A 16,403-nucleotide genomic window follows, 5' to 3' on the forward strand; every position below is an offset into this window, starting at 1 on the left:
GAGGATTGTGTGAGCCTAAACCCTGTATCTTTAATCTGTTCCAAAATACGATAGAATCCTCTCAGCTGGCTTGGCATTTCATTGCTGTCATACTGTCACATGTCTCTATAAATACTGTATGTACACTGTGTGTAAAGATGTACTTATTAGCACAGCGGCTGCAGACACAGAACTGAGTGGCCATTTAAGGAATGACCTTGTGTAAGATTTAAGAACATAAGAAAGTTTACAAACAAGAGGAGGCCATTCAGCCCATCTTGCTCATTTGGTTGTCAGTAGCTTATTGATCTCAGAATCTCATCAAGCAGCTTCTTGAAGGATCCCAGGGTGTTAGCTTCAACAATATTACTGGGGAGTTGACAACATTTTTTACGTTACATTTGAACTAACATAACTGTCTTGTATTTTTGATTGGCATGTGTGTATCCATGGGAAAGGTGTATGATTAGATATAGTAGAATGCAGGGCTATCAATTGAATAACAGGTTGATTAGAGAAAGTACTGAGTTTTAGGGAGTCCATGTAAATAATTATTGTACCTGTAAGGTCACAATGTCTAATTCTGGTGTGAACCAGAAATTTTTGCTAGCTTAAGCGATAAAGATTCAAAGCAAACAGAATGTTGATGTAACAGGGGAGACGTGTGTGTGTGTGTTTGCTGCTTGATTGACAGATCGAGACTGAGGTTGGTGTTGACACGCCCCAGATGCACGCAGGTTTTATTTATGAACAGATAGCTTACGTGACGTTACCAACAATGGTAGCGCACAGAGGACCTACAACAAAGTGTACCAAAGGCAAATATAAAACACTGTACCAAAAACTACAAATAAAAGTTGCCGTGAACACAGCTAGCACTACTCTGCTAATAAATGGAGGTCCCGCTTATACACCTCACTATACTTTAGTGGAATCTAAAACCCCTGAGCTAAACAAACCCCAACCCTGGTTACACAAGCAGTGGTTGTGGTTTCGTTTCCTTCTTTAACAATTAAATCTCAATCCTGGTTACGCACACTGTCATCGTCGGTTTCAGCTTTTTGATTTCTCGGTCCGGGTAGCGTGGACGGTCTTCACCCTGCTGCTTGTTGTGCCCTTGCAGCAGCCCTGAGTTGTATAACTGGGACCTTTTTACACCCCACTGGAACACACCTACCTGCTGATTAGGATACCACAGCCAACAATCACACACAGCAGGTAGGATCTCACAAGAGAGTGAGGTTAGTCATTAACATAGGGCAGCAGTGTGGAGTAGTGGTTTGGACTCTTGACTGGAGGGTCGAGGGTTCAATCCCAGGTGGAGGACATTGCTGCTGTACCCTTGAGCAAGGTACTTTACCTAGATTGCTCCAGTAAAAACCCAATTGTATAAATGGGTAATTGTAGGTAAAAAATAATGTAATTGTATATAATAATGTGATATCTTGTAACAATTGTAAGTCGCCCTGGATAAGGACGTCTGTTGAGAAATAAATAATAATAAATAATGACTATTTACAAACATTTACAATATATATATACTCACACTTTTCATGCACAGGGCTTGTGCCCTGCCACAGTTGAAGATAAGCAGATGTCAAGACCAAGGAAGTGTTATGAAACTTAATGAGTTGTGCAGAAAAATGTGGACTATTGCGTGAAACAAATAAGCGAGTAAGAAAGATGTAAACATCAAGTGCAGTATAAAACAGAATGAAATAAAGACTGCTTCCCTGTCTATCCAGAATAGGTAAATATGGTCATGTTCTGTATAAATTGTTGTGAGTGGATTTATTGGGTTCAATCCACAAAATATCAGGCATGGTTAACAACTGTATAAGTCTCTTTGTTCTTATCAACAACAATCAAAATTAAATAAAATAAAGTGCCAAGACAAAGATCATTTTTTTCAGAAAGGTATTAAATTACTTTAATGGTATAAAAGTAGCAAGACACTAATCATAAACATATCTGAAATGCACAAGTTGTTTCTTGCTAGCATTATACAATTGTTTTATTCCTCTGAAAAAAATTGCATTTGTGTCAGAACCATTTTACAATATGAATTCTTATTTATCAGTGTTGAATTGCTATAAATTACTAGTTAGAAATTCAAATGTGTTACAAAGGCAAAGCCATTTTCAACAGTATTCAGGTTGGTGCTAATCTACGGTTTGAGATTACACTTGGTAAATTAGTTGATTAGCTAAAACACTGAATCACAATGTTGCTTTTATCTAAAGGGGATTTATGCCCCTAATACTACTGCATTGATCCAGATGAGTCCTAAATGTGAGTGCAGTATCTGATGTACTTATTAGCACAGCACATCAGTAACTGATGATTTAGATAGAGGATAATTCATATATATTAATTCACAGAGCTCTTCATGTGTATGAATATGAGATTCATTATTTTAATTTTCTTTACCATTATAGTGTTAGTATCTTACACAAATACAATATTCTCTGCATTCCTGCTGTTTTGGTCTCACAGATGCAATACAGGGATTAAAACTCAAACTCAAGACAAGACCAAAATAAAACAAATTATTTTAAATAAAGCAAGTTGACTTTTATTGTTTAATTGTGTCTTTTCTACAATTAATTCTGATTGTATTACTTTTTTTTTGTCTGAAAGAAAACATTTTGAACCAAAATATTCATATCCATTAATCTTAAGAACACTTTAGTCTATATTTGCTGTAGATCAGTTAAAAAGTCATGAGAGTTTAGTTGATTATATTCAAAAAGCATGTAATTATCTGAAGTGTTCTCTGAAGTAGTTTCATGATGTACTAACGACTGCTAAAACACAAACTGCGGGATTGTATCTGCAGCTCTGAATGGGGCTGAATATCAAAAAATCAAATACAGAATTTTAATCAAGTAAAAGCGACATTAAACAACAAAATACTAACGAGATTATCCTATAAAAGCAGTAGACATTTAAAAAAACCATCAGTTTCAAAACACTACAAAAGTTCAGTTGCATATGGTAAAACCCAGCTATTGATAAACACAATCCAAAATCTGTTAACTCTCTAAGTAATAAAGGCAAGTTTGTACAATGGCTTACTGTAAATCTTACATCTCTGAAATCTATACCCATTAATCTTTGAAATGAATTTCCATTCATTGTTCACATTCTTGTTGCATATTGTAACAGCTGACAGCAAAGTACAGTCAGTTTATTGTTAGATGTCTCCTGAGGAGATGTATCTCAACAATATGACGGAATTGTGAGTAAATCTTAGTACAGCCAGCTTAGCTGTACAGGTAAATTGTGTTAGATGTTTAGTCAACGGTTCAATACCTTGTCATGAGAATTGTATTCAAGACTAATTAATTCACTTTGAAGATACAAAATGCTGACCATCAGTTACATTAGTGTACATTCATAATATATTTCAAAATAGCATTCACCTTTTATTGTTAAACTGCTGAGGGCACATTGTAAGAATATACTGCTCTGGGAGACTGTGACTGTGGATATTTCATTAAGAACTTCTCTTTCCAAGAGGCAACAGTACAATGGCAGCTGCAATGGTATACGGTAAGCCATTGGAGGAATAGTTCTACCAGTGGTAAGTTTTATATTTTGACATACCAAATGGTATCACAATTTAATGAACCATTGCAAACTGGTAATACATTCTAGTCCCATGGTACAGCAATACAAACATGCTTCAAAATCAGGATCACTGTGTACTATTTGTTCAAAAATCACTGTTGGTATGGTAACGCTGTGGTCTCCTAATAGTTCAACTAGGATTTCAGGGAAATAAACAGGATAGAGGGAAAATCAATGCCCATATGTATACAAAAGTCAACTTCTGTCAAAATCTCAAACATTCCAACTATTAAGTCTTGAATTATCTAAATAAAGGTGGGGAGACAGAGTTTTCAAATGGGCCCTAAAAATGTGGTTCATGTGGCTTATTGCAGCAGTGTATAGGCTGAGTAACATTTCCTTCTTTCCTCCACCCCTCTATTAACTTCAGTAGGCCTCAGATGATGTTCATACTTAATAAACATATAGAAGATGCACTGAAATATTGAAGAACAAGTTGTTAAATATGCCACAAATATTCTGATTATGACCAGAATGTAGAAAGGCTTTCTAAATATGAATTTTGTGAGTGAGACATTTATTGAAAGAAAAACAGTGTGGGTGGCACTAAACTTAGTTTACAATAAAATAGATACTGTGTGAAAATGTAAAAGGAAAAATATATTTTTCTGTTGTTGCATCTGGGTGACCTGCATTTCATCAAAACTTTATATTTTTTTAGTTAATTTTGTGACTTTTCTTTTTGTTTTGTTTTGTTTTAATACATTTTGAAATAACCAAGGTACAATAACTATTTCCTATAGCTTCCCACGGTCTTAATCTGAAGGTCAATATTCGGTTACCCCATTTTCATCAATAATTTACATTTAAGAATATATAGAACCTATGTTAATACAGATAAAGTATCTAGGTAAAAGATATATCTAGTGCTATCGGTTAGTTACTAGCCTTAGATGCAAGTCTCTTCTTGGGACACATTGAATATTATACTTATACAGCATAAAGCTTGATGTTTAAACATTTGTGTCTTATTACTGAGTTTTAAAGCTAATTGATATTTAATATCTGGTTGACACCTGTTGTGTATATAAACTCAAGTAACACTTCTATTACAGTTCATATTTATTCTAAGAGAAAAAATATACTTAATGAATTTCTCCCAGTAGGTGGTGCTACTTTAAAGGAAATGTACTGTATGTATTTGCGTCCTAACTCAAAGCAAAATGCAGTATTCCAGAGCCATTGTTCCTTAACGCTAGAACAACCGAGGGGTCATTCTGACACATTTTAAAACCTTTTTGATCATGAAATCCACAAACCCGGATATTAAATCCTCCTACTCTGTTACATTTATCTTTAGCTTATAGTCTTACATGAGGTTACACTCAAAGCACTTTATTTGTTTTGGGAAGAAACACACACACCTACCTGGAAGGACCAAGGGGTAATTTTGACCCCTCATAGCATTCTTGCCTTTGAATGAGTTTTGTTTGTAGTGTTTTGTTTTGTTCATTATAAAAGTGTGCAAAAAGCACTTGAACTGCAGTGTCCGTGTCTTGGTCTACTAATCCTAGGGTGCAGACCAGCCCTGACCAGGACACTACACAATAATCTACATGTTTTGTTTTAAATATACTGTATATATATATATATATATATATATATATATATATATATATATATATATATATTCTTATTTTTCTACAGTCTGTTTTGCACTAAAATAAGAGGCAGTAGTAGAAAACTATATTATCAACAATGGTACTGGTGTTTTAACTATAACATAGAAAACACAGTAAGGGTCAAAATTACCCCTAGGTCCTTCTAGGAAGGTACATTTTCATTCCTAGGTAACATACTGTATTTCATAATATCTTACATGTAACCAGATGAATGCAGTGGGCCCCTTCAGTATTACACCTTCAAATATGAATGGGAGAAAAACAGTATCTCTGCTAAACCTGCTGTTCCTGCTATTTGCAAGGCACATGTGTCCCAAAGTCGACAAGGCATTGATTGGATTAGAGGTAAGAGACTATGAAATATGTCTGATATACAGTTAAGACACAGACTTGGTCTCTTTGTGGTACCTGCATAGCTCATGCTCTACTAAATAAAACAGAACAGAAACCATTTCTCTATTTCTGAGGTGTAGCCATAATGCACTGTGAATAAATTCTGCTGCTGTTTTTAAATGCTTCCGCTGGTGTTGTCGTAGATGGAAAGTTAGATTGAACAGTGTAGTGGGATATCTCTCTCTCTCTCTGGTTCACCTCTGTAGAAAGGTGGAATGTTTCAAATTCATTGTCTTTTATTCACAAGCTGGTCTTCAGTGACACATCTGCAATGTCATCTCTTTCTGTGAAACAGAAAAAAAGAATTTAAATTATTAAATGACTTTCCTTATGTACACAGAGTATTCAGTAGCTATTAGGACAATGTATTTTCAAATGTGCCCCAAATGTGCCAAGAGTGCAAAGTCTGTTCTATAGATACTCCTAAAAACATTTATTTACAAATTGTTGCAGTTTAACCTTTTTATTAGCAGTATTTTTTTTATAAGGGACAGTTTAAAAAGTGTTCATTATTGACAAATAGTCTTTAACACAGTTTTGACTGGTATTTAGACCCATGATATTTCACATAGTGGTTCCTAATGTTTTTAGCTTCATATATATATATATATATATATATATATATATATATATATGTGATGTCGTTGGTTGAGCATCTCCTGCTTTCTAGTCATCTGCTCTTACTACTGGGAAATTATCACTATACCCTAATACTCATTGTATCTAAAACAGTGTAGGTGGTACAGTAAACATATGTTTGGCCCAGTAGAATTATTTATTTTTCACCAGTAGATGGTGATCATTCATCATCATCATCACAGAACAGAATTAAAAACTTTAATCGTGTGTAGTGAGTAGATTAACCAGTGCAGCTGTCTGAAGGCCTAAGAACAAGGGGATATATATTTAATTAGCATTTTAAGCTGTAAAAAAAAAAAAAACACATTGACAACCTCCTAAGGTCTGACCACACAATATATTTTCAAAAACATAATCGGCTCAACAAATACATCAATGTAATGCTTTTGTCAGTAGACTACCATAACAGGTACATCATATCTGTGCTGGGTTGATTCCAGCACAGATATGCTCTACCCTTCACCCTGTGTCCTCAATACATGACTAGTTTATCTTAGTCAAATTAAATAGTTTACTATATTAGAGTCTGCATAAAGGTGTAATTGGTTTAATTCAAGCATTCAGAGTATGGTTGGAGGAAAGTCCTGGACTGGAAAGGCCTGCCCTGTCATTGCTATAATCTATTATGAATCTAGATGTTCAAAATGCTACTATACAAACCATTTCCTGCCCAACAACCAACAGGAGCATCTGCACCGAAACTGTACATATTGACTGAGGTCCAACACAACCTGACAGATGTACTGGGAATACACTGCTCTTTTGCTCTGTATAACCATTCATTTAACATTTCTCCCTCTTGCTTACTCCATCTCTCTCTCTACATAGTATTATGTATTTGCATACACGGTACACTACCCTGCAATCTGGGTCCTAACACTGTTCCTATACTTTTTGGAGGGTGGTGCACATAAGCAAGCACGGTGACATAACATACAATGGTTTCAGGGCCCAACAATAGGCCTTAAACATATAAAAGTATATTCTTAACAGGCAACATTACAGTGCATTTATATTAGAAATAACTTACAACAGGTTTAGTTTCATTTCAATAAGTGGAAAACTACAGTACACACCATAACTATACCAGGAACTTGGAAATGGGTGTGTTTAGGCACAGTTTTGCTTTGATGTAGAACAGCAGACTGACGATTCTGCTGTCCTGTACCTGAGGAGACTTGTTTGCATGCCTGTAACGCAAAACTCTCTGGATCCAACAAGCCATGTGTATATTTGATTAATACATACCTAAGCTCAAACATGTCAGCTATATCAACTATCTATCTCAAAGTTTATCTCACTTGCCTTGATCCTTTGGAAGACGATGGATAAACCACAGCCTAATACTGATACTGAATTTATTTACTGAGCCACCATCTCAATTTCCTACAGAGTTGTTTGGTGATCTCCTATCCAAACAGTGCTCAACTCCTTCTTAGCCTCAGATCTGAAAATGTACGATTCCATTCTGGCTTATTTGGTTTTTGCTGTCAGACAAACTTTGTGTGTCCTACCAAGTAAAAGATTGAAGGCAGATCATAACCTTCCATTATTACATTTACCATAATAATTTACAGTTTGCGAAAACAGCAAAGGACAGTCAGAATTCACTGAAACATATACAAATGACTGGGTTTTATTTAATTAATCAACTTTATTTAAGTCTTTAACGACTGTAACCCATGAGTTAAAGCCATATGAATGGGGCTCACTGTTTCCACAGCTTTTCTAATATGTGGACGGGCTTACAGATCTTTTACCACAGGGAATAAATGGAGAAGCTGGTGAAAGGTTTTCATTATAACAAACAAGGCATTTGTTCACAGTGTGATGGATTGTTATTTGCCATATTGGACTGAGCTTTCATTGTTTGTGCCCTCATTCTGCAAGGAGATAAATAATTTTAGTGTTATAACACTATAGGAAAATATTGCGTGAACAGAAAGTACATTTGTGTTTCAAAAGTGTAATAAAGTTACCCTCCCTAATAAATAAGTCCTCCTAATCATATCATACCAAGATCATACCACTGCTTTCCAAGGAGGAGCCAAAAGAAAAATGACATGCTGGCAGCATAACTTGAAATTAACTTGTTCTCAGACACACTTTTCCATTTCCAGTAGTATTTGTAGCTACATGAGTAACATTTTCCCTTGTAGATCATAATAATACTGTCCAAAAAATTCAAACTCAATTATTAAAATAAGTTTCTCTTTTTCTCCATAAAAATACTACAGGTTTTCCTTTCGATGCTACTGTAACTATAAAGTTCTTACATCAACATTTAGATTTTTTTACAAATTAAATGCAAAAATAAATTAGCATCGGGACAAACATATTTTTTCATGTTCAAATGTTCTTTTAAAAATATCTCTGGTGTAAAAAATGACCCCCCTCCCCCAAACTACCAATTAAAAAAAAGAAAGAAACACTCCTGTACAGTAAAGGGTTTGTTATTTATTTCAGAAGTCATTTATGCATTGGTTTATCTATATCTTTTTGATCATTTTGTAATATGAACATATTTATTTTTTCCACCAAATCCTTTTCAAGCAGTGGTTGTTCAATTATTCAAATGTATTTAAATTAAATAAATAAATGAATAAACTAAAATTGCAGTCCTTTCAATACATTAAGCAACTGTATTACCTTCCCAACATTGTCAACCTCTAGACATGAATGCCCTCCAGTCAAGCTTCTACTATTTCATTTACAGTCTCTAAATAAGGTTGTGTTACCAAATAACACAAAGTAGACCAATACGTTTTGTGTGTGTGTGTGTGTGTGTTAGATTCATATGTAGTATATATATATATATATATATATATATATATATATATATATATATATATATATATATATATATATATATATATATATAGTCAAATATTCTGTGATACTCTTAAAAACAAGCTGTTATTTAAAGGGTACATAAGGACCTTTTTATTTTATTGTGTTACATGTTCCCATGTGTTGCTACAACTGTTTACGTAAGGTGTGTGTATTGTTTTAATTTTTTTTTTTTCACATTTTGACCACTTTTTTAAACTTTTAAATTGCATTCCCTGCCTGAAGATGGCGTCACATGTACCCGCATGGACCTCTCAGAACTACACTAGGACCTATCAAACTACAGAGTTTGAATTACAGTAAGAGGCTAGCTGGGTTTATTCGGGTTAAGCTTTTGCTGCAGAAAGGTGAATGTTTTATCAGAAGCCCATCATCACTGACCTGTATAACAGAAAGTGAAGGGTTAAGGAATGTAGGGCTGACTGGTAAACAAATCTAGCTATTCTGATAACCATCTGTACCACAGGGCACCTTCTGTCCCTGCTGTGTATTGTTGAACAGAATTAGATTGACTTAATCACCCATCTGGAGCGGCACAGGGTCATTGTTCAGCAAACAAACTGCATAGATAATGATAGAGATCTCCACCATTTCAACACCAGTTTATCATCATCTAGTAGTACATACTTAAAACAAATAGCATAAACAACAGTAAGCTAGAAAATGCAGTACATTTTTTTTTTTGTTGCTCAAATAGCTGCCCAACTTTTGTTCACATATCATTCTCACAAGATAACAAGGAGTGGATTCATCCAGGGGTGTCAAGCACTGCCCTAAAAAATCAGACCCAGAAAGAGGCTTCACAGTTATTTGCAGCGAGTCCCTGCAGAGGGCGCTCAGCAGGTTATTTGCAGGGCTCTCTGTACTCTCACTGTGCAGCAAAGTGACATTATGTTGGTGGCTTTTTAAACTGCTTTTTCATTAATGTCGGCTCAATGTAACTATAATATAACTAGCAGAAACATTAGCATATTCAGTTTATATGAGGTTCACTTCCTGCTTTACAGGTAAAGATTTGCATTGTATGCTTCTCATAGGAAACTTCAGTATGTGGGCCCAGGTCAATTCCTATTACCTGTAACAAAATTTATGACTGTGGGACCCTGCAGATTAAGGTAAAGTGCTCTATACAATTGTTGATGTTAAATGCTAAATGGAAAGGTTTTACACAATATTACCCATATTTCTAAAGTTATTTGGCTTCCAATACTTTTTAATCACACTATTGAAATGTATTTTTGTATACATTTGTAAGTTTAAGCTCAGCAAGGTTCATAGCAACATGCCTTGCTAGATGCCTATCGTGCAGTATCAAAGAAGGGCCTTTGCTCAAACAGCACCAAAGAAAGCACTATCCAAAACATTTGTCTACTTGACTTTGTTTTTTACCTTCTATATTGACTTTGTTTCTTAGCTTAACAGCAGCAATCAACTCAACTAGGGCTCGCAGTGCAATTGTCAGCACTGAAGCCCACACAGGTGTTAAAGGTGAGCTTTATTTTATCGAAGGCACAAAGAGCCCTTCTGGGGTACTGCACTCTTGAAATGGTCTTCTGTAGCGAGGAATATATCAATCCTAATAATCATTTTTAAAATAGTACTTTTCAAAGATGTGATGAAAAACCAAAACAATTGGAAACCAAATAACATGACAAGTGGGTGAGAAAAGTATTCATTTACTGGAAACCCTTTCTATTTTAACATTTTGTATACATTAAGATCAATTAAAAAAAAAATAGGATTGCCTTTTTCTAACTGTTTTTGTTATACTGATACCATTTATAGGAAACTCCAATATACAGGTACAGTAGCTAATACTTTCCACCGAAGTTTATCAGGTAAGATTAAACCTGTATGGGACACTACCTTCGAGTGAAAATCTTAACTTTCCTAAATCTACAGAAACACACACCCAGAATTGTTAAGACAATCTGCACTAAGGTAAACAAACACTAACAATGTTGTGTTCACACCATCTGCATCGAAGCAAGAACAAATCGGCAAGAATGAGAAAAATGTAATGGAAGCTTTCCACACCTGTAAGCTTTCCACACTCGTAAGGGGCTTGAGAATTGAGCCCTATATGCTCGGGCACTATACGGTGTGCTGCCACCTTCAGGATGATGAGGAGAGGCCAGTATGGTCACTGTCGGAGTGCCCCGCACCCCTGCCAGCTGCACGTCCGGAGGGGCCAGCACCACTGCCAGCATTGCCACTTCCAGTGTGGCCACAGCTAGAGTGCCCCGCACCGCTGCCAGCGTGGCCACAGCTAGAGTGCCCCGCGCCACTGCCAGTATTTCTGCTGCCAGCATTACCGTCGCTGCCAGCATTGCCATTGCCAGCATTTCCGCTGCCAGAGTGCCCCGCCCCACTGGCAGCATTTCCACTGCCAGTGTTGCCATTACCGAAGGAGGAGGCGAGGGGACCACCACAAAGTGCCAACATGAAAATGTAAACAGCTAACACTTTAAAACAATTTAAATTATAAGGAAGATAAAATACAGATATGAAAAAGCAATGCTTAATACAGTGTAGTTATAGATTAAAGGGACAGTCAGTCAAAATAGGGGATAATTCCTAACGGGGCAGTATTTATGGTAATGGTCAGCTGGAAGCATCTAATTGTACAAGCAGTATTTGCAAAGCATGTTTGGTGCTTTTGTAACCCACTGACTTGATCAGTTTTATGAAAGGGCTGTGGAGACTCTGTTAGGCCTTCACATCACCTCTGCAATTTAAATCCACAAACAGCACAGTGTTGTTTGTTTAATCAGGGTTCATTACACTTTCTAATTACCAGCAAAAAAAAAAAAAAAAACATTTCCTATGATGACTATCCCACTTTTTGGACATAATGTAAGTGAGCCATTTTTCATTCAGAAACAATAGAATTTACTGTACTATATTACAGTCTACACTCAAATGATTGCTTCAAAGTGTAAGAATACGGACACATGTTCCCCCATTTTCAGTTTAAAGCTTAATGCTGTACAAGCCATCATTGTGAGTAAATTTGGTTTAAAATAATTAGTAAAAGTGATTCTTCTTTAAAAGTGTCATTTACTGTAATAGTTCCTGTACCCTTTGGTCTACCAAGCAATTTGGTTGTGACTGGTTAGGAAGGCAAATCCCTTATACAATTGTGTATGTCTTTTGCGGACATTATATACAGTACAGTAAGGTAGCATCACCATGACAACAATGCCCACAGGTGTAAAAACAGCTCCCTATCATCTGCTGGCCCTGTGATTTGTGACAACCTACAGACACATATACAAAATGTGCTTTAATCCTGACTTTTATGGCCAAAAATCCTCAGCCCTGTGTAAAATGTGGTTTCAAACTATTGATCTTCAAGTTAATATTCTGTTAATACACGACACAAGTCCAAGAGTTCAGCTCCACACCATTTTCTTTACTTAATATAACATACTGCTATATGACAATGTTCAAAGTGTTTGCTCACACAAGGCTAAAGCGTTATCAGATTCTTTACACAGGAGCGTGTGAACCTGCAGGATAGCCACATAAAAATCTCTACATAGTGCATACCGATTGAAATATAGCAGGGAAGTACGTGTGTCAAAAGGTCAAAAGGTACAATGTTGCTGTGGAACACACATTCAGCCCAGGGCTATATAAGTAGCAGTGTGGAGTAGTGGTTAGGGCTCTGGACTGTTGACCGGAGGGTTGTGGGTTCAATCCCCAGTGGGGGACACTGCTGTTGTACCCTTGAGCAAGGTACTTTACCTAGATTGCTCCAGTAAAAACCCAACTGTATAAATGGGTAATTGTATGTAAAAATAATGTGATATCTGTACATTGTGAAATAATGTATAATGTGATACCTTGTAACAATTGTAAGTCGCCCTGGATAAGGGCGTCTGCTAAGAAATAAATAATAATAATATAACATGATAGGCAGAGACACTGACTAAATGATGGGCTGCAAGATTCTAGGATTACCAACAGGTGCCCTGTAGATGACACCTATGTTCTTTATTGTATTATCTGCCGAATACGGGCAACATTAGTCTCAAGGAAGGATTCAACTGAAAACAACTGAATGCAAGTATGTTAGGAATGTTTTTTTTAGATACATATAACTACAATAGAATAAAATCTGAACTGTAAATCTAAGGAGGCTGTCTTGAACATTCATTTTATAACCGATGTGTGCTTTTCTATACAACATATGCATTGAATTGGTTGACTATCAAATGGTTGCCAAGGCAACATGAAACAAGGGCAACAACAGTGGTGTTTAAGGTAAGGAAACAACATTCTAAATAAGTGATTAAAGTAAGGAGCTTTGATGCAAAGCAAATCTTTTTTTTCCAGTTAACTCCAGGGGGTTTGTACAAGTAATATAGTTGAACTAAGCTATTGATAAATACATGCATAAATAAATAAATAAATAAATAAATAAATATGGCCCAATGATTCTGTATTCCCTTACCAAATGATCTTCAATGGCAATGTAGGGCACTAAAGTGGCAATTCAGTTGTTCTGCATTAAGAGACAGCTGCACTGTTTAAGCCATTGGAAGAATGATGCTGCCGTACTAAAATGTTTATATATTGACAAAACAATGGTATCGTACTTTTATTATAATGGTATACAAACGGTAATTTGTTAACTTTTCTGTCTATGTTAGTCATTAGCATGACAGCAGATGGAACAGCTGTTGATGCATTTACTGGAGCTATATGGATACAACCTAATATTCATTTTGACATGGGGTCAACACAATGTCATTGCTAAAATAAGTTTGAATTTGAAGTATCTTCATGTCAACTTGCAATACAAACATAAATGTTAGACCAACATATTAATATTTTATAGCATATTTAATAATTAAATTTAAGACTTGATGAAAAGGTGATTGTGGATCTGTGTATAGAATGTTAACATTGTTCTGTAAAATGGAACAATACTGACATTGTCTTTTGGTATAACTTTGAAACATTTTTGCTAAATGTCCAATAGGGAACAGATGGAATCCAATAGTTTTTTTCAGTGTATAATTGAGGGATAGCTGCTGTTAAACTGCAGTTCAGTTGCAGGATAGTTTATCTGCAGCCTGTGTCCAGCCCACTGTTTAACTGAATGCATCCATCATTTTGAAGTGGAATTTTTGTTTTCCCAATACCCTCAAATGTATTTGGTGGTGCTTTGAAAACACAGTCACAGGAGCACCACATGATAATGAAGGGAATGCCGTCATTGTTTTCTCATCATCTTGTGTATTTTAGTGTCAGTGATTTAGGCTGTTGTTTTTCTTGCATTTTCTATTTGAGTGCTGCTACCCCAACCTTGTGTAAAAACTACTTACTATAGCATAAAGGAACAGTAAACGTATTGTTTTGAGTTCAAATAATTTTATTCCTCTCAAATGAGCTTTTGTCTTTGCACTTTCTTCAAAACAGGGTCTGCTTTGTTTAAACGTCGCATAACCAAACAGGGTGCAGATATACCACAGTTAGATTTTTAACCTAATTTTATTTGTATAAACCAAGCATCATTGCTAACTACGTCCTCCTCTTTTTTTGTGTTCCAGCTTTGTGTCTTCATAAGGCTCATTCATGGTCCAGAGAGCATGACCACATTATCTAACTGCTACTGTAGAGCAAAACACAATAAGCTTGAGCTACTTTCAGACTTTCACTTGTTTGAGAGTCCACGTGCACTTTTTTCACTGATGCACACTAAATCAAGTTTCCTCTCTGTGGAAATGCATATGGAAAGAATACAAGGAGATGTCTAATGTTGAAAGAGGAATATGGTGCACTGTTATTCAGCACTATACTGAGGTCAGTGTTCCCAAACCATTTAATACTCTACCTCCTTTATGTGTTTACATCTTTACTGACACCTTAGAGCAAATAATTTTCAGTCAGTTGCCTAAAGCACTCCCAAACGGTGCCATGCCCTACAGCTACAAACAGTGGTAAATCTAAACTGTGCAATCCTTAAGTACTGCTTTTCTCTGGATTTTTATTGTATTTAACCTTAAAGGGTTTAGATTTAAAATATACCCATCTCATAACACATGCCCATGCATAGGTTAATCAAGAACTTGTGCCAGTCCATATCAAGTTTCATAAAAATATTTGACATGTGTACATACGTACAGTACTATGGCCTGAATAAATTAATTAATATGGTTGTCCTCCTTCATTATGATACAAGCTGTGGCAGGGCTGAGGCCCTGCACATGGGATTGCATGTTTTTTGTATTTTGTTTTGGGTCTTTGCGCTGTACTTTGTTTTCTGTGTAAATCAAAAACAAGCCAGACACTGTGTGAGAGTTGCTTCGCCGGCTGTGTGTGTTGACAGGGATTGGCAGCCAGGGATTGGACGGCTGTGGATCCGACTGGCCGGTAGGCGGGTCTTGGCAGAGCATCTCGTGATTAAAGGGAACCGGGGTTAGCATTTGTTAATCCTCCTGCACAGGACAGGGACTAGTTTTAGGATTTTGAATCCCCTAAATACAATGTGTCAGCAGGACCTCTCTTTATAGCAAGAGAAGCACAACCCGTATTCATGGCACCTTTTGTTTTTAGTTGTGTTTTGCAGTGTTTTATTTTGCCTTTTTGTTTCGTTACACTAGTTGTGTATGTGCGCCCATGCATTACTGTTGTTTGTAGCGTAACATGGTTTGTCTTTTGCTTCCTCTAAATCAATCCCAGACGCCTCAGCGGCGTTTTCCACATCAATCCCTTTGACTCTCTCAATCCCTCGCAGTGGATTCCCACACCTCTATTACACAAACGTATACCATTTTTTGGTTGTCGTGAAATGTCCATAAATCATTTGAAAACCTACAATTTACTATCGTAAGGGGCTTGATAATTGAGCCCTATATGACAATTGTTGGGGATATTCATCCCCTCTCCTCCTCCCCAGAAAACTTACCAAGGAATAAGACTTTAAAAACTTCACTTGAGGAACATTTAAAACATGCCATCATCAGTGTAATATTTTTTAACTTACCAAGGGTTCTAACTCCTTGCGGTCTATAAGGTTGAGTTCGGTCCCAAAGTAATAAAAGTGCTTGTAACAGGTGTTGACGTGGGCCTCTGCACCCATGAGAATGATGCGGTCAAAATGGTGAATGTAGACGTGAACGAAGACCCGGAAAAGCCGGCACACGATCTTCTTGCAGATCTGAATGAAATTCTTTGGAAAAGGAATGCCTGGGAAGAAAAAAAAAACAATTCTCAGATTATGCTTTTGTGTAATCAGTGTGTGTGGGAGTTACTGCAAAACAGACTAGTGTCCAT

The 16,403-nt window shown here is 36.3% G+C and overlaps 1 protein-coding gene across 1 annotated transcript in view; it reads right to left on the reverse strand.

The window, feature by feature from the left end:
* Positions 1 to 2,528: 2,528 nt before the first annotated feature.
* The window catches only part of LOC117408568 (MOB kinase activator 3B), a 46,874-nt gene continuing 32,999 nt past the window's right edge, over positions 2,529 to 16,403 (reverse strand). Inside the window, exons 3-4 of the mRNA XM_034923823.2 lie at positions 16,114 to 16,316; positions 2,529 to 5,911 (exon numbers count right to left, since the gene is read on the reverse strand). Of these exons, the coding sequence (XP_034779714.1) occupies positions 5,882 to 5,911; positions 16,114 to 16,316 (233 nt within the window). The 3' untranslated portion in view covers positions 2,529 to 5,881. The remainder of the gene's footprint in view (positions 5,912 to 16,113; positions 16,317 to 16,403) is intronic.

Source organism: Acipenser ruthenus, chromosome 1 (assembly GCF_902713425.1).
Source record: "Acipenser ruthenus chromosome 1, fAciRut3.2 maternal haplotype, whole genome shotgun sequence".
Classification (NCBI taxonomy): Eukaryota; Metazoa; Chordata; class Actinopteri; order Acipenseriformes; family Acipenseridae; genus Acipenser; species Acipenser ruthenus.